This window comes from Ambystoma mexicanum, chromosome 12 (assembly GCF_040938575.1).
Source record: "Ambystoma mexicanum isolate Mex_15411 chromosome 12, UKY_AmexF1_1, whole genome shotgun sequence".
NCBI lineage: Eukaryota > Metazoa > Chordata > Amphibia > Caudata > Ambystomatidae > Ambystoma > Ambystoma mexicanum.
The window spans coordinates 267,139,444-267,164,766 of record NC_090936.1 but is presented as its reverse complement, the minus strand read 5'-3'; the positions used below and the strand labels follow the sequence as shown (position 1 = coordinate 267,164,766).

Below are 25,323 nucleotides of genomic sequence, written 5' to 3'. Positions count from 1 at the left end.
GCGCATGGGTGAGTAACCACCTCTCCCCAGCGTGTGGCTGCTTTGGAAGGTGGGGCTACCCTAATGTGAATGGTGTTGGCTTCGTGTTGTTTAGGATTGTGTCTGAAATGGCCGCCTGCCTCCAAAATACCCTCTGAGTGGAAGGATCACCCTGAAATCTGGTTCAGACTTTTTAGGGCATCATATTCTGTCCTAGCTTTTTCTAAAGCTAAGTCTACCGCTGTACCAAATAGGCAATCATCCTCGAGTGGTTTGTCCAGGAGTTTGGTCTGTGTCTCAGGTTTGACCCCAGATCCTCTAAGCCAAGCGTGTCTTTTTAGGATTGTTGCCCCTGTAATTATTCTGCCTGCTGTTTCAGCAGCATCCAGGGATTTTATGCATCACTGCATTTGATGTATTATTCCCTTCTGCTATTATGTTCAGCATTGCATATCTAGTTGACTCCGCTACTTGATCTGTAAATTGATATATATGATATGATATGATAAGGCATTTGTAACGCGCCTATACACAAGTGTTTCAAGGCGCGACGAGGCAAAGTGGGGTGCGGGGGGACAAGGGGAGACAGACAACGATCCTCTAGGCCAGGTGTCATTCAGATCGCGCAAGTGCAAGGGTAGAGGGGAAGGGAAAAGTGCAGTACAGGGTTAAGAATACAAGATAAATAATAGTGCCAGCTGGTGGCAAGTGCAAGGTAAGTGCCGGGAGGAGGGGCTGTAGGATACAGAGACAGTCCCGTAGTACAGGGAGGCAGTGCAGGAAGAGTGGCTGGGCCAAGGACCGAGATCGAGTTGTCCATCTCGCCTCGTTGATCCCTAGAAGACCTTGCCTTGAGAGCAGTAGAGTCAGCAATTCAAACCTCATGAGAGGAAGATGTTGCTACTCTCCACACGAAAGAATACATCTTCTTACTTTCCTTACCTTGTAGAAATTCACTTGTCGATAGAGGTGCCCACCCCCTCTTCATAGTAGTAGTTGCTACTAAGGAATCAACCTTCTGCTGTCCCAACGTAAAGGGGGTCAGTAGTTGCTTATCTCAATTCAACGGTTAATGGGCTATGTATGCACTGGATTTGCAAAGGATAGTGTAATTCTCTTCAATACACTTTTTAATAAAGGAATAGCCTGTGAAACAGACTTTCTTTCCTCATTGACATTCTCAATGAAATCATCCTCTTCTTCTGGTTCTTTGAGCTGTATGTTAAACAATCTAAGGACGCTGACGCGTAAAGGATCATAGACACCTGTACACGTAGAGCAGGAATAGTGTTGCAGGTACGCCCTATTGACGCCCCTTTTTCAATTACGAAAAATAATGTTATGCACCAACCACTAGATAGCGGCCAATGTAAAGCATGTGTATCTAAGCAGATTCACAAACTCCAGAAATAACGGATCTGACAGATAGCATGATAGATTATGCTGAAGAGACTATGGTTGCATATCAAGATACAAGACCAACAGCATTTTGGGAAGGGGATTTCAGTTGCCAAATTGATAGGGCTGATAGTGGTCTGTCTGGACCATCACTGAAAGCTTGTTCCATGCTCGCAGCAGCCTTCGTATGTGTAAACACACACAGCTTTCTCAAGAGCACACCTTGAACATCATAAGCAAACCTCACAGAATGCTAACAGCAACCAGCCTCATGACAAAATTGAGATGATCCACAAAGAAATCTGCAGATGATACTTCACATAGGAAATGTGTCACAGTGCACAATTCTGCAGTTGCAAATTATACAGCCATTTTGTTTTCAAGCATTTTTTTTGCATTCAATTTTAAATGTGAATTTAGACAAAGTATCAGATGTCATAATAAATGTATCTTTTAAAACAAATATGACAATATAATAAAGTGAGCAAAGGGGATCCTTACGATGAAGCAAAATCCTGCTTCAAACTTTGAGGATCCCACCCGCAAACATGTCAGTCGTTTTCAAAGCAACTGCCAAGCTATAAAAGACCAATTGTAGAAGCAATGCACCACTTTTGTTTAATCTCCTGCCATAATGAAATTCCACTTTTTACCGTTTCTATTTCATACCCAGTTAACTCTTCAACTTCATGCTTGCCTGGTCGGGCAAGAATCCTTTCCATTACCTGCATCGTTCCACAGCACTTCACTTCCAATTCACGCATCTCACATGCCCCCCAATTTCTATGGTCTATTAACTTTCCAAAATCACTGAAATCTCCTCCCCATGTCTCCAGCGCGGTTTTACGGGGCCCTAGGAAGCCGGCTGTAAAACTTTACCAAGTTTTTAGCCTAAAATGATCACCAGACTGATGGCAGGTTCGATAACATTTTGCACAAGCATTACAATGGCTGACTGTAAAACGTTAACTTGTGAAAAGGCTTTCCACTCAGTACTCGGTTTTATGAAACTTAGCATGTTAGATCTGCACACATGCTTTTGTAAAACATGTTTCTGAACAAGCGCAGCGCAGTTTTTACATTTTTAATTGTTTGGAAGTTGTTTCTTTTACAACATAGAGGTGTGTGGCGGGGTGTATGCATTGTGTTAGTGTTCCAGTAAGTCTACGTGTAATGGTCTGTTCAAACAGCAAATTTTGTAATTTAACAAAATGGTCTTGGTGCACCGCAGCCATTTTGTGAGCCTTGTTGCGCGTGGCCCCGGAAGAAAAGAGGGAGAGGGCTCGGTTTTTAGAGGAATAGAAGGGGTGAATCCTGTAGTGTTGACGTTGGCATGGCCGAAGGTACCAAGACCTGGGTGCCCTTGTGACTCCAAGTGGTCTGTGACAGCGACACCTGGTTGTGCTTCTCATTTAGACGAGAGAGCCCAATGCCCATAAAATGGAAGTCAGCGCTGTGAGACCAGATAGCTGCGCGTGCGCGAGGGGAGCATCTTCCAAAACATGTAAATGTAATGAGCCCTTTAATGCCAAACTCTTTCACAGAAAACCAACCAGCGCAATTGACCAGAAGTGAAACTGGCTTCCCTTTCCAGTGAAGACTAAAAGAAATTATACCGCGCTCTTCCCTTAAAAATTATTCTATATTTACGATTCAAACATTATGTTGATATATAAACCATTAAAAATTCTATCTGCACAATTCTTTATTATGACACCACGTCGGTTGACGTAGTGTCACAATAAATTGGTTGTGAATGGTTTATATATCAACATAATGTTTGAATCATAAATATAGAATCATTTTCAAGGGGAGAGCGCCGTGAATAAGTCATACCTCTATGACATGACCTATACACCGCAGCGAGTCCAGGACAAATATCTTAAAGTGGGCAGAGCGCACTATCACAGGCCCTACACCCACAAACTTAACTTTTTTTCTCTAAAGGAAATGATATGCTGAGTTGCCGCAATTATTCTGGTATATATTATACGTTTAGGACTGAAGTTATTAACAAGCCTTTGTGCCCAAAAGGAAATCAAACAACTAAAGAATAAGAGAACAGAACACAATCAGAGGGTCTGATTTCTGGAATCACAACCCCTGGCCTATGTGGATAACGTTTCTAAATTAAAATAATGTGTCAAACTACTAGGAACAAAATGGATGTCAAAGGCTTTGTGAGCAGCCGAATTCACAAAACGTCAATCAGAAATCGCATCTAAAATGGCGAATATGATAAAAAAGACGTTCGTGCAAAGTGACAGTTGAAGCGTGTACGATAGAAGTCTGCGCAGTAGGTGTCTCATCGGCCAAGAGCTGTGGATGCTGGACTCCAGAGAGGGCACTGCGATGAGACTGGAGCAGCAGCACTGGCATTTTAGATGGATGGTGTTTACATTAAGACTTCACCTGAGGAAAAGCTTTGAATAATACACAGTGGCCACTAGAGATGTCAAAAAGGAATGCGCTGACATTTACAACGTCCACCCCTTCAAGTATTAATTTTGTAAAATGTTTTAACGCTTAATTTTACAAAGGCAAAAAAAAGGGAGGAAGGCGAGTGCTCCGGAATTCATTTGAGAGTAAGGGGCTGATTCATGGAATTATTTGTGCCGAAAAACGGGGATTTGTGCCCCATTCTGCCCGCAAATCCCCATTTGTTAAACAGGTATTTGCGGGCAGAATGGCGCACAAATCCCCGTTTTTCGGCGCAAATAATTCCATGAATCGGCTCCTAAGAGTCGTGCATGTGAGCTCGCCCACATGCCTCCATTAAAAGCACACTTTTTTAATGGGTCACAATGGACAACTCATGCATGCAACTATTTCATTAAGTGTTTCAATACAGGAGAGGTAGTTTTGTAGTGACTAAGAGTGACACAGAGCCCTTCAAACACTCAGTCCATCCAAACTGACAACAGGAAAGTTTGTGATATATTTATGTATACATGCATTTATAGCAGCACACATAGAAAGGAGGCATCCAGGCGCTAGTTACAGTACAGGTCCGATGATGAGAAAGAGGTGGGTAATATAGATGTTAATTGAAAAGGTAGGTTTTCATATTCTTTCTGAATGCCGGCTAGGAGGGATCAGCCCACAAGTGCGACGGGGCAGGGGCGCGAGGGATTGTTCCAGAGGGTGGCCCCCCTGGACTGTGAAACTGGTGCCTCCAGCTCTTTTGCGGTTGTATCTGGGTATCTCCAAGCAATGTTTGTAAGACCGCTGAAATCTCGTAGGGGCTTGTCTTTTCACCTTCTGGAAGAGGTATGTTGGGGTCTGGCTGGCTAAGCACTGATAGGTGACAGTCTGTTTTGAATTGTATTCTCTCCCTGACTGGGAGCCATTGAAGAGATCTCCTGCCTTCAGAAATGTGGTAGTGTTTGCCCAGGTCTGTAGCTGCTTGGAGGGCGTTATTCTGATTAACTTGAAGTTTGTTCAGGTTTTTTTCTTAATTGCCACAATGTAGTGAGTTACAATAGTGCAGTTTGGACCCCATGAGTGCTCGGGCGAGTTGGCTTGGTTTTCTGTTAAAAGGAACGGCTTGCTGGCATTGACCAGCTTTGTGGCATAAGCGAATGTAGAGGCAATGTGGTTGATCTGTCGTGACATGAGGGTGGCATCCAAGTAGACTCCCAATGTTTTTACTGCAGAGGCAACAGGGATATTGTAGTGGTCAATGGTGAAGGATTTGAAGGTGTTGTCGAGTTGAGCGAGGCGGGGTGGGGATCCAATGATCAGTAATTCTGTCTTTTCATCATTCAAACAGAGGCCATCTGTAGCAGTGTGAATGGTTTCATAGAAGGTTTTTACCATGACTGTGTCTTGAGCATGGTTGCTTAATAGGGGAATGAGAATTTGTGTATAATTGGCTTAGTTTGTGTAAAACGTGCTGAGGGAGTCGAGGAGGTTGAAAAGAGGCTTTATGTAGATGTTGTACAGGGTGGGTGAGACACATGGGCTTTGGGGCACACCACAGGAGATGGGTGTAGGGGTGGCAGCTGCGTCGCCGGCAAAGACTCTTGAAGTTCTGCTGGACAGGAAGGAGGCAATCCATTTGGGGGCGTCAGGGGAGAAATGGACAAAGGTGTCGAGGTGAAGGCAGAGTCTGGTGACGGCAGAGGTTGAAGGTTGTTGAGTAGTCGACAAGGAGGAGGAAGAGCTTGCCAGAGTCGATTGCATCATCCAATTGTTTTTTTAAGTCAAGGAGAGCTCTCTCAGTGCTGTGTCTGGGGCAGAAGCCTGATTGCTGGGTTTCTATGATGTGGTGGGATTTGAGGAAGTGTTTGGTCTGGAGGTAGGCCACCCAATCAATGATTTTCAGATGGGACATTCGTGATGGGCCGGTAGATGGTGGGGATCATCGGGTCTAAGAAGGTTTTTTTTTTAGCAGGGGGAAGATGCAAGATTCCTTGAGGGCGGTGGGCACTGAGTAGGCAGCGAAGGATGTGTTTGTGATGGCTGTGTTAAGTGGGAGTAAAGGCTCAGCACAGTCTTTACCAAGTGAGGTTGGGCAAATGTCCCGTTTACATCAGGACGGGTTGAGACCCTTTATTATGGTTGCCAAGACTGGCAGAGCTAGGTTGGAATTAGAAACGTGGAATATTCAGGTTTGCTCCTGGTTGCTGGAGCAATGGCAGGGCTGATGTTACGTGTGAACACTTGGTGTTGATTTTGAGTTGGGTGATTTTCCTGGCGAGTGTGTCCTGGACACTATCTCACCAGTCGTCTTTTACTACAAGCGATGTTGGAAGGATCAGGGTTTCTAGTTCCCTCAGGATGACAAATAGTTTGAGTGCTGGATGTGGAGTTAATTATTCTCTTGTTATAGTTAGAGGCTTTGGCAGTGTGGATGCTTAGTTTGTATGTCATGGTGATGTCAGAGAACAAGGCTTGTTTGTCATGGTGGGCTTTTTCAACTATGCTGTTTCAGCTGCTCTTTTTCGTGGGCGTAGGGCTTGGAGGTCTGTAGTGTACCATGAACTCTGGTGTCTAGCATTTTTTCATTTGCAGGCTTTGAGGGAGGTCAAGGAGTAAATGGTGTTCCCTAAAATGGTGTTATAATCGTCTACCAATGCGGCTGCGTCTTGGCCAGTGGGTGACTGAAGCGTCAGCACCGGTTGTGGGTGCTACATGCAAAGTGTGCGGGGCAGGGGGTAATGTCGGATTTGTGTTGACTGATGGGGATAGTATACGTGATGATATGGTGGTCTGACCATGGGCAAGGGCTGTTAGAAGGACGGATACGTTGCATCCATGATCCAGCACCCAGTCAAGAATGTGTCCCTGGGAGTGCATGGGGTGGAGGGTATGTTGGGCGCAATCTAGTGCTAAAGTGAATTTCCTTAAGGCTAAGTCCTCAGTGTTGGACAGGTCGCTAAGCCAAGATTAAAATCCCCTAGAGTGATGAGCTGAGTTGATGGCTTGAGATCAAAAGATATCAATTGTCATAAGTCGTCTTCAAAAGGTGAGGATGGGGCCTGGTGGGCGGTAAATGAGGTTGAAGTGGATGGCGACGTAAGGCATTCAGGTACGTTTAGCAGAGAGCGACTGGTAGTTAGGTGGTACTGACAAGGCGCAGTGGGAGACTGTCTTTGTGGAAGTTGGCTACACCTTCACCTTTTCTACCAGTTCTGTCACTACATATGATCGAGTAGCCCGTGGGCTCTGCTCTAGATATGTATTTGCGAATAACGGAGGTTGAGTTGTAACAGTCACGGGTTGCACCTGTGAGTCATATCGGGTTTGAAAAAATACTGACTCCTAGAGGTGCCATTGTATGGGAATTCTAGTCTGACAAAGATAGTGGATGGCAGTTTGTTAGTAAAGCAATAGATTGGTATTTTGGTTGGTGAACGCATCAAGCTGCACCTATACCTTTTAAATGCCTATTCGCAAGCTGCATTTCTACATTTAAATGCCTATACCCTGAGATAGCTTTTTCAATTGTTCATATTCTGTAAATTGTTTCAAAGATGAACACCAACATTGCACTACCAAATATATCACACACACTTACACATTTACTTTAATCCAACCCTACCCAACCGTCGAACGAGTCAGTGTAGGCGTCATACTGGGAGAAACATTGGCTTCAGTGTTGGTTGCTGGCCTCAATTGCGCCAGTTCAGAGGGGGCCCTGAAGCAGTGGCTAAAGAGTACACCAGATGCACAGTTCTCAGGGCTTTATTACAACTGGAATGTCATGCAACCAAAATACCGAATAATGGCCAGGAAAGAAAATCTGCCTCCCACTGTTACTTCTGCTGAGCAGTAAATAAACTCAGCCATCTGCTTACATTGGCTGATGTGGAAAGCAGCAGGCACACAGTCCTAAAGGTAGCACTTCCTAATGAATTAAAATTGATCAATGACACATTCACAGCTCCATAGACGTTACAGACTACTGCGAGGATCTCAGCTTTGTGGGCAGCAAGGAGTTACTTTCAGCAATCATTCAATTTAAGTTGGCACCTTTTTTTAAGAATGCTGGTTGTAGATAAAAAATCCTCTATAAGGATAAAACAACATATTTGTCTTTGTGTTTGACCTTCAAAAACACGCCACGTATGTGTTTAACATCAACATCATTTTTTAAATGCTTTTTTTCATTTTGCAAAGCACAAAATAAGTCCAAACAATGAAGAACCATGGGTGGATTTTTCTGTGCCAGCCCACAACCAATCTAATGCTTTGAACAAGGACACAACAAAATGATTAGAATCTATTTGTCATGTTCCGTAGAGAAGAACCACCAGAGCAGCCTCATTCTTCAGCGTGTTCTGTAAATTCTGGGTATCAGCCCATAACCTCTCCATTTAGAAAAGCACCAGCAAGTTTAATACAACCTCTGACCGATCCCTACACTCCACTGCAGCCCGTCTAAAGGGTGCCATATTTATCATCACTATTCAAACATTTAGTCAGCTGTCCACTGGACTTTGAGATCCTCTGGCAAATCACCGACCTGTCCCTGTCGGTTTTGGCATGTACTTTGTTTAAAATAAAGTCCTTTGCCTGACCTCGGCTGACGGCAGCTTACATGGACCCCAAGGATCCCTTCAGCAACACATCAGCTAGCCAGATATTTTCAAACCCATACATGCAGCAAAATGTCTATTTACCTACAACTGATTATTTGCCTTTTAAGCCATTGCAGGTGTGAAAACTGTAAGCAGTCAATGCAACAAACCACAAAAGAATTCTCTAGGAAGTCAGTAATTGTTATTAGCACATGGAAATCGTTATTGACCTCCTCCTCTCAGCCAATGTGTAGAGTGCAGTCCATAACTACTGTTATTGACTGCATTCTAAACATTCGGTCTTCGGAGAAAGACATGGAAACAACAATGTAATTTCCAGACAAGAATTTGTTTCAGCAAGACACCTCTCTGGCAGGATATTTTTTTTTGCTGCAACCTCCTATTTAACAGACGAAAGAGAAAGATCAAACATTGGAAAATGCTTTCATTTTCTTATAGAGAAACTGGTTACTTTTACTTGACATCTAATATATGCTCATGTTAAACCTATTCCATTTCAACCAATTTGCAATTAAAATGATTAATGATAATGATACTGATGTGTTATTTATATAACACCTTAATCCAAAGCGCTTTACAGAGCACATATTTACATACAATATCACCTACCCGAAATTGGTACTCATTTATTGACCTCGGAAGGATGAAAGGCTGAGTTGACCTTGCCGGGATTCGAACCTGCGACCTGCAGCTGCGAGCGCTCAACCCGCTGAGCTATCTTACCGGCTATCATACTAACTTATGAAGATACCCATGTAATTTAAATACTACAAAACCACATTGAATATACCAATTGTTGATTTTGAGCATTTGTACCGTGCTCCCAGCAGACTTAACTGTATACAGGCGCAGACGGACATAAAGCCTCAGTATGAGGTGCTAAACGAAACTCCAGTCAACAACAATATATCACACTCACGTGTGGTTTGTTAGCTGAAATGACCTATTCTACTCTGAGCAAACATGGCCGCCATTAAGGTTCCGCGCTCACTGAAAGTGCACTTCTCCCTTACTAACCAAATAAATGTTAGACCTGTAGCACTCCTATCATACTTCAGTGCTACGTTTTGGAACTCCCTCTCAGCTACTCTCTCTGTAACAAATCCTCTCACCTTAAATTCAAACACAAGTTCAAAACCGGCCTTTCCCAGAACTGTCTCCACTCTGACAAGATCCCTTTTCATGTCACCCTCCACGCTCCGAGGCCATTTCTGGCATGCTGCGCGCATTACAAATGTGAAAACAAACTAATACATTACTTTGAAATACGTCCATAACTGGACTGTTACAGTCATAGAAACTATTCGTTCCCAAACTATTAACACTCTTACCAATTACACCACATCTCTATCACACACAAAATTACACATCTATGTACAAGTCTCATCTTCGTGCTCACTCAAAAATGAAAGCTGTCCAATCGGCTTGTACAGTGCTTGCATGAGAAGATGGGCATGATGTAGCAATGCGTGCCGCCCTATTGGGAGTGTCCATCTACTTATTTCTCATCTCCTCAAGAATCCGAAGTAAACCTGCAATAGATGCCAAAGTGCTTGCTTGGCTTAAATGGGGATCACGTTTCATATACCCTGTAAATCTTGAGGAGCACACCTGAAATTTCACCCCCAATTCATTCTCACCTTGAGGACCGATAATGCATAGTGCTAGATGCTTCAAACAAATGGACGCAAGCACTGGCAATTCTGTTAGTCAACCTCTTCCACCAAAGCACCACACAAGGTAGGCAACATTAAATGACAAATTGTGAGAACAAGAGTTACTTGCAAAAGGATGGGTATTACTCACCGGGTCAGCTTGTAAAGCACTGTCCTGTGTAGGAAAAATGAAGTATTGTTTTAATATTGTGTTCTTAAAATGATATTTTCTAACAGGGCCAATTAGGCTCACATTCTTGGTGATTGCAGGAAGCAAGGAGAAGGCTACTGCTCTGCACTGCAGTAATAAAGGGGAGTTAACACAAAGGAGAAAGGGAGCAAGAATCAGGAAAGTGGAGAAAAGAGAGCAGACACTTGTTCTCAACCAGCGGGTCGACACTTAAAGGTAGTTCTAAGTCACTGTGAGAAACATGTACAAAGACAAAGGAGGAACAAAAGTGCTAAGTACTACAGAAAACATAACAAATAATACAAGTTACATAAATTACACTTGGACCACAAAACAAAGACTAACAAATACCAGAGGATCACATTAAAAACATCACAAATTATAAGCCATTTAACAATCATTTTCACAAATTATGGGCTATGTTACTTTGTTTTTGGTCAGGCTAAAACGTTTTAGAACAGCAGATTAGAATACAGAAAAAGAGGGTGTCACGCTTAAAATGTTTTATGACGATCTTGTTTGATACACTGTAGATCCTACCCCGAAGGTCTATCAATTAGGCCTAAACCTCTATACCCCCTCATAAAAGGGTACGCCAAATGCAAGATTTATTGCCTTGGGCTTAGTATTGAGGAATCCTATCAGTGCGTATCACTAAAGGTTCTTTAATTGGTCAACATTTGACAATTAGGAGAAAGGACTTAATGCACTAGCCAACCTCCGAGAATGATATGCATACACCAAACTCTTATGCTGAACCTTAAACCACCACCTGGAATGCCTTTTTATCATCATTTAACTACCCCTCTGATTTGATGCCTTCCTAATGATCGTGTTAGTTTACTTTAATATCACGTGAATGATTATATTGTGTAACGAATATCTGTTAACTTTACTTATAAGGGAATGATTACTGAGAAGCTGCTCTGCGTGCTGGGGACAAGGAATTGGACATCTAGACACTAAGTTAAGTAATTTGTTTATAAAAACGTAATAAAAATAAATCGGGGAAACGGGATCATGTTCGATACACAAATTATTAGTTTGGCATGGTTGCAATTTATACTTTGGTATTTGAAAGAATCCAAATAGTACTACATCTTCCGATTTCTGTACTTCTCCCCCCTTCACCAGTGGTATATCTTGCCTGCAGGCCAGTGCACTATTCCGTGTCCAAAAAGATAAAATTGTGCAAAAATGGGTCCCATTGGCCATGTGCGACTGCAGGCTCTAATCCTCTCCTCAGGGATTCCTGCTCTATAGTTCACTGCCAATAATCATCCGGCAGGGGATAGAGTGCAGGGTTGTAGAACTGGGTCTTCTGGTGGAAGAAAGACTAATGACTATAAATGTTTAACAGGTGTGTATTTGGGTATAACTATTACAGACTGTGGTGATCATAACATGCTGGTATCTGGGCTTGAAATGGATTTAATGGGTGATAAGGGGGAGCATCAGTACATTTAAGAGTGAATTCGGGTGGCAATCCAATTCTGTGGCAGCCAGATAAATGCTTTTAATGCGTAGAAGAATTTAATTATTGTGGAGACTCCTTTGCCTGGAAATTGCACACGTTTAGTGTGGATCATTTCGGGACATTCATTGTTGGGACGTTACAGGACAAGCTAGGTAGGAATAAATGGTTTAAACCCAATAGTAGGAAATCAGGGAATTACAAGCATGCCTTTCATCAGAGTGTGGCTATTGAAAAATGTATTATGAGGGCTAGTATTAGAGTAGTCTGTAAGAAATAACTGGACGGCCCAGAGAAGTTGTTAGCAATTCAAAAGATCAGACCGAGTTTTAAAAATTGGGGAAAGCCTCAGAGGGCAGGCCTGCTACAAAAGGATGCTGAGTTCATGCTAAATAGTTTAAAGGACCATGGAATTGGAAGTTTTTGGACACTGGTCAATTATTTGGATAGGGGTTATGGTGAAAAACAATTAAATGCAGTTCTGGAGGAGGAGTGGCTTTGCTGCTTTAAGGAATTGTATTCCGTAGTGGATACGCCTCAGGTTTTTAATTCCTTTACTTTGGGTCCTGTAAAGCATGCGTATGAATTGTTTTTCGACCAAGATAAGATTAAATAACTAATTGTTCAATCAAGCAATTCACATGCCCCAGTCCCCAAAAAGCAGAGTAATGGTTAAGGATGATCCACAAATCTGTCCGATTACCCTTTCACTTATATTTAAGGAGATTCTAACAGGTCAATATCCCTCCACGTGATGGCGTATGCAATACCAATTCACAAAAGTGGCCCTAAAACCAACCCAAAAAAATTACCACCCGATCTCAATCCTCCATGCGTATAGCATGATTTTTGCTTCCACACTGCGCGTCATCTAGAGGATTGGGCACGAGAGGCTGGAAGATTACATAAAAAGGCTGCAGACCGTATTTAGAAGAGGACAGTACTAATCTTAATGGCTTCTTGATAATCAGGATTCTTCTTGGAAGGGAGGGATTAGCACGATCTATTTGGTGTCAATTGACCGCAAATCTGCATTTGACCAGGTGAATAGGAGACTCCTTTGTCCAGGTTTCATAAATGGGAGACTGCAGGTGGCCTTCTACAACTTATTATGAGCCTCCATGATCAATCTAGTTCTGTGTAAGGTTGGATAATGAGGGTTCTCTTTCAAAGGTGATTCCAACTGAAAGGGGACTGAGGCAGGGTGCATTCTTGACCGCTGCCTCTTCAACCTCTATTTGTCGGATATTGATGAGGCAATCAAACTATTAGCTTGGCTCCTCTTAAGTTGTCCTCCATTACATTTATTTGGTTTGCCTATGCAGATGACCTCCTGGTGTTTGACCAAACACCAGTGAGTCTACAATGCTTGATCAACGCTTTTGCCTTATATGCAGAAGATAACGTGTGGTTATTAACCATTCTAAGTAAGGTGCTTTGCACAGGCAATCCTCATTTATTTGGTTAGCGGGGCTGGAAATGTTAGAAGTGGTGGATTCACATATCTGTGGTTCCTGTGTATTACGTTCCCTAATAAACAAATTAATAAAGGAATATCTCATCTATAAACTTAAGGATCAGGTTTCATAGATGTGTAAGATCAGGTCACAGTCTAGATTTTCTATCAAACCTCTTAAAATATTATGAGGGCAAAGTGATCCCTAAGTTGATATATGGCCTTGAAACTCTGCAAAGTTGAGTGTTGGACTATATTGACCAATTGGAGGGAATAATTTGGAGAAATGCACTGTTTGTTCCAAATGCTGTCCCCATTGCTGCTATGCAGTTTGAATTGGGGTTGTACTTGATGGGGGTCTGTATTCTTTGGAAATACCTTAAAATGTATTATAATATAATACCCATGGAGAACACCCTGTATGAGGATATTGGTGCAGTGATGCAGCTGGGTAATTATCCTGCAGTAACTGGTTTTGTAAAAATGTGTGTAAAAATATGAACTGACTGAAAAGCATAACAAACGGTTGAACATAAATGACTAGTGCCGAACTGTTGATGACTTCCATAGTTTTAAGTCATCTGATGCATGAGAATACAAACCTGGGAGTGTTAACTGCTTACCTACGTTTTACAGTAATGTCAGTTTTTAAGATATAGGTGAAATCTGTACCTCACTAGAGAGGTTTTAATCCGCAGACAGAGGATTCCGCCTGAACAGTATAATTGAAGATTTTGTAAAGACCGGTCGACCAACGAAACAGTGAAGCATCTGTTAGTTTATTGTCCGGAATTAAAGAGGACTCAGATGATTCACTTTAGAAAGGTTTGAAATGGTGTCTCCAATATTCTGGAGCCCAAAAATATATGGCTAATCTGTCTCGCTGGTGGTTTTACTTCTGTGGTTTTAGCAGTAACTGGGATTTTTTTAGCTATGCATAATGTAACATAGGCAATATATTATTTGAGAATAATTGGGGGTTTTAATTTGTTGGATTGTATTTTTTAGGTTTTCGAATGTACTGCCTTATATAGTCTGCGGGCCAGTGAATTTTATCTTCTATTTTTTCCATTCTCTTTTGGTCTATTGTTAAGGTTAAACATCCATTAAACCAAAAAAATGAATTCTTTTTTTCAAAAACGACCATCAATTCAAAAACATTAGAGTAACATACTTGCTGATACATTAATTCATCCTTTCTTTGTAATAATGAGAATATTTTAAAACATGACAATATGATAGAGGTATGGGGAGACATCCTTTTATACGTTACGGTTTAAACTGAAGATATTCCTTCAGTGGGGCTTCACCACACCAAACATCTGAGATGGATTGAACATCCATGAAGTGAGATTGACAAAGATGCATGGGGTAGTCTTTCTGGCTGCATGAAACAGGACATACTGAGGAAAAAAGGTATTGGAACATCTTCAGATGTAGACCAGATTTCCCTCTAGCAAGAAAATGGTCACACCCAGGTTGAAGGGCTTCTCTAAAAGAAGACGGAGTTCTAGTGACAATGCTGGGGTAACCTCTGCTGTTATTTTTCTTTTGAAATATTGGCATTTGACAAGGGTGTGAATGAATGAATCCCTTTTGGCTTCCTCCTCCCTTCCCCTAAATTCTAACCCCTCACTGGTTGGGCAGTGTTCAGCATTGCAGGGTTAGCTGTGGTGGGATGAATAAAATGAACATTAATGGGTGTTGAATAATCTGGATGGAGGGCATGATGGTTTATTGGAATAAGCCACTAATTCGTATAAACTGTTGCCCAATAAACATTCTGTTGGAAATGAAAAGATGATTTCTAGTAACAAGTGCACATAGAAGGGACTTTAATGGGGGTGGAGAGTTACCCTCAAGTGCCAACAAATGACCAATTTCCATGTCATGAGGCAGTAATTTTTTAATAAGATGGCTTTTCCCTGGGATGCCAATTTGCTCTTGGGGTCTTTGGACATTATAAGTGTTATCAAAGGAATCAATGTGTTATGTGATGAATCCGATGGATCCCTCAATAAACCCCTACCTAAAGTCTCCTCCAGGTGACATGGGAAAGGCAGATGCTTCCTGATCTTAACCTTGGGGGTGGTGTACTGCGAGAGGATCACCTTGGTGGAGACCACGCCCACGGTGGTGGGGTGATCCGAGGGATGAGACACAGTATTTGCCCTTTAAAAGGCAGAACATTTTAAAGTTGCCAAAACAGGTAGTGGCCTATTGTCATTATGATGTATCTGAACCTCATAGGATCTGTGGCTCTGGGCACAAAGGCCATACATCCTGAACAAACCTTAACAGAAAGACCATTTAAAGTACTCTTGGATAAAAATACTCCCTTCTACCAAAAGTATACTGGAAATTGATTTAGGAATATTGCCTTAAATAGATTCCTATGTAACAATTAATTCTAAGGGTCCATCCGTAAATAACCTTAAGGGAAATAAGTCAACCCCTAAAACCAAGAAGTTACTAACAAGAAAAAAAACTATTTTTGAGGACTACATGTCCCATAATCCCAGAAGTACTGGGACGAGGAAGAGGGCTGAAGAGTCACGCTGTAGTAGCAGTCAGGCAATTAGGGCAGAGGGAAGATGAGAGCATTCAAATGCCCCCTCAGGTGCAGGCAATTAGGAGGAGCTGAACTGTGGCTGGAGTGTATGCAGTGTATGCAGTAGTAGCAGAGGCAGAAGGAAGGCGGTACAGTGTTGGCAATCCAGGCAGAGTTGGGTGAACTGAAGGGATGCTGGGACTCTGATGCAGCAGATTTCACCTGCTTGTCCTGCGAGGGTCTTGTTCCCCAAGACTCTGGTGTGCAGATGCTGTGCAGCGGAAGGCATGCAGAAAGGTTGCCATTCCCCATGTGAGCCTAATTGCCGACACTGCGCAGCAAGAAGCTTCTCAGAGACAGTGGTGAACAACTGTTGTGAAACTGTGGGTCTCAGGAGCGAGAGGGGATCCTTAATTGAGTGGCTGGACCAGAGACATCTTCAGCGAGGAAGGGTGTGGGTCCCAGGTGAATCCAGAAGTTGTACAACATGTGGGAAAAGGAATACAGAAGCCGGTGAGATAAACCTGGCGTTCTGATTCTGTGCGTGAGCACTGCCGGCAACAGTATCCAGCTTAATAATCATTTGCGTAAGATCAGAAGTGATGTGAAGTTATTTGTTTAGGTCTTTAACAATGGGACACTTGAATTGTAGCACTCGCGTGAAGAGCAAATGCTACTCAACAGTTAAACTTTAAACTGAAAAGTACATTAAGAAGTGGTCACGTGTGCCCAATTAATATTCTAGGATGTAGAGTAACCTCTATCTTTGTGAACACAGTTAATAGTTGCTACTATATAAAAGTCAAGTGTTTAAACATTGTATCTGAAGTTGGAGAGAGCAAGCATTGCCCAAGCCAAGAGTGAAGAATGCATACCCCCCCAATTGAAACCGTACCAGCCTTTCCCAAAGCCAGAGAACTGTTTAAACAGCACAGTGAGCCAAATAGAACGTAGGCATTTCCTAATATACAAGTGTGCAAGCATTACCTTAATCCAAGAGAGTGGCACCAAAGCTACTGGGTAATTATTCTGGCTAACAGTTGGCAGAGGGATGAAAGCAAGGTTGGGGTAGGGAAACTTGTTATTTATAAATATTCTTTGAAAATGATACAACCTACATTGTCAAAGACTGTAGACAGAAGAGAGCAGTGTGTTGAAAAGCAATCTTGGGTTGTTGTTACAAGCAGACAAAGGCCAAGAGGCTGGCTCTCTGAAAAGGAAGGTTTGAGGAAGAGTGCCTTGTTTACTTGAAGGTGTTAAAGTGCCGAATGTGAATCTTGTCATAAGATGTAGTGACGTCACAAAGAACTGAAGCTGTAGTGGTGTATTTGGTTGTCAGTAGATGTGAAACATCCGTAGCACAAATGAAGGTGGTATTCTATGAGGCCAAGGAGCATGCCCTCATGGTAAACTTTTGTAGAAGTTGTTGAAGTGGAAGTACACGTGCTGTGAAGCCATCCTGACAAAGATACCTACTATGACTCCTAATCTTATAAAGAGACATATTAAGTGTTAACCAAGACCTGTGTATAAACAGAAGTTGTATTTCTTTTGAAATGTGGCAAGTCTTCTTGGATAACCTGAAGTGGTGGCAAAGCATTGTGGATGGGAATAACATTGATGCCATTTTGAGGAAGTGGAAAGTCCTTATTTCACCAAGAAGAAAAGCTATGCTGTGGGAATTTTGGTTAAACAAAACTTTACCTTTAAATTGAAATCAAGACTTGAATTGAGAGACTGTATTACCTACATTGATTTCCTTTTTTCTTTTTGTTGAACATTGGAACTGAAATTAACTTAAATCCTGGTGAAGGGAGTTCACCCAGGTTACTAAGAGGTTATCAATAAACTGAATATCATTGTTGATGTTATTTAATTGCCATATAATTTCTTTGTGTATTTGATGTTTAAGTGTGAGGGCCAGACATCCTGAGTTAGAGCGCTGAGGCATTTAATAACTTTTAAAATTTAATAAAATGGCATATTTTGAACAATCATCCAAAGGTTGTCCGCCTCACATTGCTGACCCCTCTCAGTAAATAGGATGTAAATATGTCAAGGCTGTGATGATACCAAAATCCTGTACTGCTGATCCTGGCCCAAAGTTGAAGAACTGACAAAGCCCAAGACATGGAGATTGCCAACAAACAGTGGCAAGGATTCAGTTCCTATCTTTGGAAACCAAGTCTCAAGCACTGCTAAGGCATTTGGGTACAGGGGAGCGCCAGAGGCTCTCATTTGGCATGATTAGCACAATAAGATGCACTCCCCCAGATTCCCAAAGTATTAAGACATAAGGGGGAATATGACCTTGCAGCTAACCCCTCAGTGTCTCGAGCCTTATGCTAGTGAATTTGTGTTTTGGATTGTGCAATTAAGTAATTTGTTAGTCAGAGAAAGGTGCCCTATAACAGTATTATGCAAAATTCACTCTTGAAGAACCTGGCACACTTAATATGTACTAGAACCTTGAGTTAAGGCTCTGCGGAACTTAGGCTTTTTCAACACTTTGATATTAGGAATAGCTGCCCCATAAGGAAGTCCCAGACCTTGGCCAAAATGGTGAAGCCAATAAATAGCGTGCTGAGGAAGGAACGCAAGCTGCGGAAAGACTTGCTATAAAATTAATTATTCATTAGGTTTTCTTGCAGCCAGGACACTGCAGGATTTTGGCAAAAAGAAGAGTGGATGTGCCAGTAGGCCAATACAGATGCGCTCATGTGGCAAACTTTTAAAAACATGCTACTTAAAAATTGTTCTATGGAAACACACTGTCCATTCTTTTTGCATGTGCGCATATTTATTTTATTAACACTATATATTTTAGTTCAACTGTTTCACGGGTGTGCTGAGTACATAGCTCGAGGAATTACAATATTATCCATCCAATCTGCTCCCACCCACACTACGGAAGGGAAGGCTTAAGAGCATTTCAAGAAATTAAAGCTTCAGTGTCAGCACTACAGTATTTGATTAACTGGTTGCCTTCTGCCATGCGTAATAAGAGGGTAAGAAAGCTGTTCATGATTAGAGGAAAAACAGTAATATATGGATTAAACTGCTTACATAAAGAATCTCATCACCAGAGTAATGCACTGAAAGGCAGCAATGATGTTCGGCAAGGGCTTTATCCTTAAGCATGTTTTAGTGTCGCAGTCCAGTGTGGAACGGGGAGTAATGGGCCAGAGCCGTCGTTAACTGCCCTGGCTAAGCTTTGGCCATTAACTCGGGCTGCCAGGCCATTAACCCCCGGGTCCAGCCCTTGGAACTGGGTGCTAATGGCACACTACATTTTTGTGACACTTTTTGTTCTGTGCAAATACCACCGGGTCCTCCCCTTTTAATTGGGCATGTGTTAACTAATAGAAGGAGGAGGATTAGTAGTTATCACAATTGTTATACCCATCACCTACATAATGAACATTTATTTAGATTTGTAACCCTTTTTCCAACAAGATAATCCCTGGCCTGGCAATCGTGTGAGAATTCTAATTAAGAGTTTGAGGAGTGCTCATGTAAAACATTGGTAGGTCATGGGGTGCACCCAGTAACGATCTCTCGAGATGTCTTAGTTGCCAGCCAAGCGTGGTTCTCGAATGGTCACTCACTGGTGATCAGTCAGTAACAGCCTAGCTGGTGAATACATGAGACAAATTCTCACCAAAAAACAAACTATTAGTGCATGTGTCATGTAGGACCTCTGCACCATCTTGTTCATCTTTCTACTGCACTGATCACCTGCACTCGGTGTAACCTACATGTCATAGGTCTAAACATTGCCAACTCTGCTCTTTATCAGTCACATGCTCAAAATCAGCTTACTATTAAGATGGTGTGGTGAGCCAGAAGGAGTATGACAAAGCAGTGACATCTTCAAAGGGTTAGGAAAACTCCTAATTGCGCTAACGCTTTGAGGGAAGTTGCATACCTAACAAAGGAAAAATAAAGGTGCACGTCAAGTGCAAACAAAATTCCTCTGTCAGAATCCTATGTATCTAACTGGCCCTACCGCTTCAGAAAAATACCCAACTAAGAAATAAAAGGAGGTCTGTATAATGGCCTTGGTATGGACTTCTGCCTGGCCAACTTGTTTCTGCTTCGTTCTTGGGTTTCAAAAGTTCCTTTTCACAGCAAGATATTCTTCTGAGTCTTTGTGTTCAGATATGGATTTCATTCTTCCTTTTTTTTTTGGAAAGAACACTGGTCAATTTTTGTGCACATTTCCAATCCTCCAGGATTTCTCATAACCATACAAACAAAAACTCTTCATCCTTCAAGGCATTGGGTTCTCCCCAAAGTTTTATGACTCTAACACAGGTCATTTCCTTTCACCAGGTCATTTCATATAGGGGGGTTCTCCATCATGTGCTTGAAGACTTCTGTACCTTCTGCTGCTTTCTCAGCCTTAATTTAATATGCTCATATCTCTTGATCAATCCCTCTTTCATAGGGTATTTGCAAACTCTGGTTTCTCTGGCTGCCGTAACTGTGATAGCTTTCCCAGCTATTATTCGCAATGTTTGTACCTTGCAATGGCAAGTTCTCTGTCTTGTTTCTCAGGTTCCTGTAACCTAGTCGGGTTACTCAGGTTCCCGTAACCTCGTCAGCTCTCCCCGCGGCTACTAGTAACCATAGTTATGGTCCAAAGTGTGCAGAGTTCACAGACTTAGGGTCCCTCATACGGTCTGGTCTCTGCATCAGTTTCTGTCATTCCAGCCCACCACAACTCGTTTGTGGTCTTGCCACCAGATGCGACGCGGGCCTTCCCCTTTCAGGTTAGGATTGCGACTTGCTTGCTCTCCTCGCTGCCACAGGCTCCATGGCCCAGCGTGGCTCCACCCCTCCAAGACCTCAACGATGCGGAGGCTCGCCTCGGAGTAGCTGCTCTCCACCCACTGTGGGAGTTCCTCTTCCATTTAAGGTTTGTTTGCTTTTCATATATGTCAGCACAATAAACGAAAGGAAGGTTGTCCGTTTTGATTGATCATGGCACTCAGGTGAGATTCATAATTACCTGAAGCCACTAGAGTCAAGGGAGGATCTTTGGGAGAAGCAGAGAATACAACAGTTTTGCCGACATCCATATATGTAGAAAGGGTGGTTTGAACAGGGAGTTTTATGCTGTAATGAGAGTCGTTGTCCCCAAGCGCAGAGTCACTCCTAGTGAGGTCCCACTTACTCAGAACCCTAGGGAGTGTCTTACATAGCGGGCTCACCTGCCTAGCCTCCCCCCATAAGGCTAGAGAGGTGAGCCCGCTCAGCAACACCCCCTAGGGTCTGAGGCAAGTGGGACCTCACTGAGTAACTCCCTAAAGCTGTGCATACCGTGGCCTACATGGGGTGATCTAATATACCTGAATTTGTTTTTAAAAAAAACGTTATTTAACTTGCACAGGAATACTGCAATACAACGTAAATATGTTTGTTGGGCGAGGTAAGCACAGAGCGACATAACAAATAACATTTTCAGCATACACATACATTACATGGTATTATTCATGGCACAGATTCCTCACCTCCCTCCCTATTTCGTTGTGCCAAGTATTGCTGAAAGCCGCCTCAAATATCTCTTGGGCGATTCGACAGCGGAATGAGGCCTGCATATATTTCCTCATTATCATTCGCCCATACCATGTCGTGAAGCCAATTGTCATAAGAGAGTGCCTCCCAGCTCTTCATCACAGTAAAATAGCTCTCTTTGCCAGTATCAGTCCAAGATATACCAGTTTGCGCTTCAATGGATTCAACCTGTTCACATATATACATATCTAGGGTTCCCATACTATGGACAGTTCCACTATCTCCTCCAAAGCTCGACACACCCTCTCCCAGTACTCCAGCAATGCCTGGCATGCCCACAGCATATGTGTTATATTTGCATCTAACATTCCGCATCTGGGACACTTCCCTTCCGATGTGGGATACATCTTCTTTAGGCCGGCCGGGGTAAAGTGCGTTCTATTCAAGATTTTTAAGTGAATTAGTCTGTGTCTGGAGTTCAGCGATATTTGCCTCGTCAATCTACATATCTGCAACCAATGGGCATCTGTAAAAGTGATCTCCAGGTCCTTCTCCCAATCCCCCTAATATCAGTGGTTTGCACTCCCCTGGTCGTTTGTGCCAATTTATATAGCGCTGAGGGTGACTTTTCCGCCCCCATCTTGGGTTAATTAATGAAAACATGGGTGCGATGCTGGTTCCCCTGGGTATTCAGGCCACACGAGGTCACAGCTGAGCGGATCTGGCAGTATTGGAGTTTCTGAAGTGGCATATGCCCCACATATGTCTTGATCAAATCCCATGATACAAATGACCCTCATGATACAAGTCTCCCATGGCCAATATGCCAGCCCGCCCCAGTGCCTAGTCAACAGCTTATCTTTTGCCAGACGTAGGAAGGGTGCCTTCCAGATTGGTATAGCTCGATTATACAATACAGCATTCTTGGGCGCTTAGTCAACTTCGTCCACGCCTCTTGTGTTACAGACACTGGATCCATCTGATTAGTGTTGAACTGTATTCCCCCAGCCAAATTTTGCATCAAAGCAGACAGTGCCACTCCCTGCCTTTCCATTTCAATATATATATATGATATGTGCGGTCCTTCCCCCACCCAGTGAACCGCAAAATATGCCTGAGCAGCAAGGTAGTACAACTCAAAAATCGGGCGCCGACAACCCTCCTACTTCATTCGGTAGTGTGAGGTGCCTCCAGCTGATCCGTATCCATCCCCTCCATACAAAGGAGGAGGAAGCCCCGGCCACTTTAGAAAAAAAGGATCTGCTCAGCCATAACAACATTGCTAAATAAATAAAACCGCTTCGGCAGAATGATAATTTTTATCAACGCAATCTGCCCCATCAATAAACTACAGAGATGGTTCCACCGCTCCATTTCAGTACACATCGTGGTAACCAAGGAGTCATAGTTTAGAGACTTAACAAGGGAAGGTGATCGGGCAATCTCAACCTGTAGGTATTTTATGTGTGCACGCGCCCACTTTAGTGCAAACATATGCCTTGACTTCGAGGTAGTGTCCGTTAGTGGGAAGTCTGAATATTTCCCAAACTCGTGAACCGCTGTCAGTAACCTCTGTAGGCATTTCCCTGGGTCCCTTATGTACATCGGTATATCGTCTGCGTATAGTGTTACAAGTTCCACTTTCACGGCGATGTTGATGCCTGCTAGAGTGTGTCGCACCGGCATAAGATCGGCCAAGGGTTCTATAACTAATGCAAATAGCAGGGGTGACAGTGGGCAACCCTGTGTAGTGCCTCCCCCCAATGCTATTATCAGTAAGAGGATCCCGTTCACGCTTACTCTGGCAAATAGCTGTGTGTACAGAAATGGCCAATACACGATGTCGAATGCTTGCTTTCTGCATATCCAGGGACACGGCTGCCCCCTCGCCATTACATTATACATCCGATGAATGTTGGCTGCCGTTGACCTCCCCCAACACAAACCCAACTTAATCCTCATGCACCATGTGGGGCATTAGTGGATTGAGCCTGGTTGGCAGGATTTTTACAAACACTTTTGCATCAGTGTTTATCAGGGATAATGGGCAGTACGATCTGCAGTCGTCCAGGAGATTCCTGGGCTTTAGCAGTAAAATGATAACCGCTGCGCATAATGACTCGGGTAGGGCCCCCGAGTTCCAACGCCACTGACCACAACAATAACAATGTAGGTGCTAGCACATTAATTAATTACTTATAAAACTCTGCCCCAAACCTGTCTGACCCCGGGGCCTTCCCGTCTGGGAGTTCCCTAATCGCTTTCTTAATTTCTCTCAGCGTTATCAGCTCTTCAAGTGCATTGCACGCTTCTGCCGACAGCAGTGTCATGGCTATTTCTGCTAGGTGGTGATATATTTCGGCGCCATTGGCTTCACGCTGGAGAGAATATTTTATATTTTGTATTTTATTGAATTTATATAGCCCTTTACTCCAAAGTGCTTTACATGAGAACAAGTAAACATACAGTAAGCATAAAATGACAATTGAATCACAACCTGATAACAGCATAAAGAACAACTTACAATATTACAGCTGAGATGAGGGTGTAGGAGGGGGAGGTGAACAAGGGAGTGGTAGGTGATAGAGAAGTTAAGGACGGGGGAAAGAGCAGGAATGTGAGGGAAGAAGGGCAGAGAATGTGAGACACAAATCAAGCAGGGGAAGGAGGAAGGGGATAGGAGGGATGGAGAGGGTAAGGAAGAGGAGGAGTTTGAGGTAAGGGGAAGGGAGGAGGTAGAGAAGGTGGGGTGCTAGGGAGGTGAGTGGAAGAGGTAAGATTTTAGAGAGGAGCGAAAGGAAGGGTAGGAGGGAAAAGAGCGGATGTGAAGGGGGAGGCGGTTCCAGTGGAAAGGAGCACAGAGTTGGAAGGAGCGGAAGCAGGAGGGGGGCGCTGGGTGGAGGAGGAGAGAGTAGGAAAAGATTAGCAGAGTGGAGAGGACGAGAAGGGGTGTGAAAGGAAAGAAGGGAGGAGAGGTAAGGGGGAGCAAGATCATAGAGGGATTTGAAAACAAGACAGAGGAACTTGAGTTCGGAGTGGAAAGAGAGCCAACCTAGAGAGGTGAGGGAGGAGGAGATGGAGTGAGGGAAGGCATAGTGAGCGGATGGCAGAGTGGTAGATGGATTTAATAGGGGAGAGATAGGAGGAGGGGATTCCGAAGAGAAGGGAAGAACAGTAGAAGAGTCTGGAGAAGAGGTGGGAAGTAATTAAAAGTTTAGTGGCGTGAAAGGTAAGGAGGGGTCGAATTTTACGAATGTTATAGAGGTGAAAGCGACAGGATTTAGCAGTGAGAGAAATATGTTGAGATAGGGAGAGGTGAGGGTCAAGATGGAGACCAAGGTTGCGGGAGTGGGGAGAGAAGGAGAGTTGGGCAGGGGGAAAGAGAATGAAGGGGAGTGGGGAGGGAGGAGGAACAGTGATAGCAGGGTAGAAAAGGAGTTCAGTTTTATCAGTATTCAGAGTAAGGAAGTGTGAGGACATCCAGGATTTAATAGCAGAAAGGCAAGAATAGAGTTTATCATGAATGTCAGGAGAGAAGGAGAGAAGGAGGAGAAGGATAGGAAGAGTTGGGTGTCATCAGCATAGAAGTGGTGCGAGATGCCAAAAGAGGAGATAATAGGAGCTAAGAATGAGGTGTAGAGTGAGAAAAGAAAAGGGCCAAGGACAGAACCTTGGGGAACTCCGTAGTTGAGAGGAAAAGAAGGGGAGGAGGAGCCACCCCATGAGACAGAAATGGTGCGGTTAGAAAGATAAGAGGAAAGCCAGTTAAGAATGTTGTCCTTGAAGCCAAATGATGAGAGGGAGGTGAGTAGAAGAGCATGGTCAACAGTATCAAAAGCAGCAGAAAGGTCAGGAGACTATGGATGGAGGAGTGCTTTGCATAGCGTGCAGAGAGGAGAGAGTTAAGAACAGATGTGGGGGCTGTTTCAGTGGAGTGCAGTGGACGGAAGCCGGATTGGATGGAGGGAAGGAGTGAGTGGTTGGAGATGAAGGAAGAGAATTGAGAATAGACAAGACGCTCAAGAAGTTTAGAAAGGAAGGGTAGTAGAGAGAT

At 43.2% G+C, this 25,323-nt stretch overlaps 1 protein-coding gene across 15 annotated transcripts in view; it reads right to left on the bottom strand.

Annotated features, from left to right (window-relative positions):
* PLEKHA5 (pleckstrin homology domain containing A5) overlaps positions 1-25,323 on the bottom strand; it is a 1,790,419-nt gene that overhangs the window by 976,464 nt on the left and 788,632 nt on the right. For 10 of the 15 annotated variants that reach the window (XM_069628397.1, XM_069628399.1, XM_069628401.1 and 7 more), the window contains one exon: positions 10,230-10,253. The exons of the other annotated variants lie outside the window; for them this stretch is intronic. In XM_069628397.1, the coding sequence (XP_069484498.1) occupies positions 10,230-10,253 (24 nt within the window). The remainder of the gene's footprint in view (positions 1-10,229; positions 10,254-25,323) is intronic. 15 annotated transcript variants of the gene reach the window in all.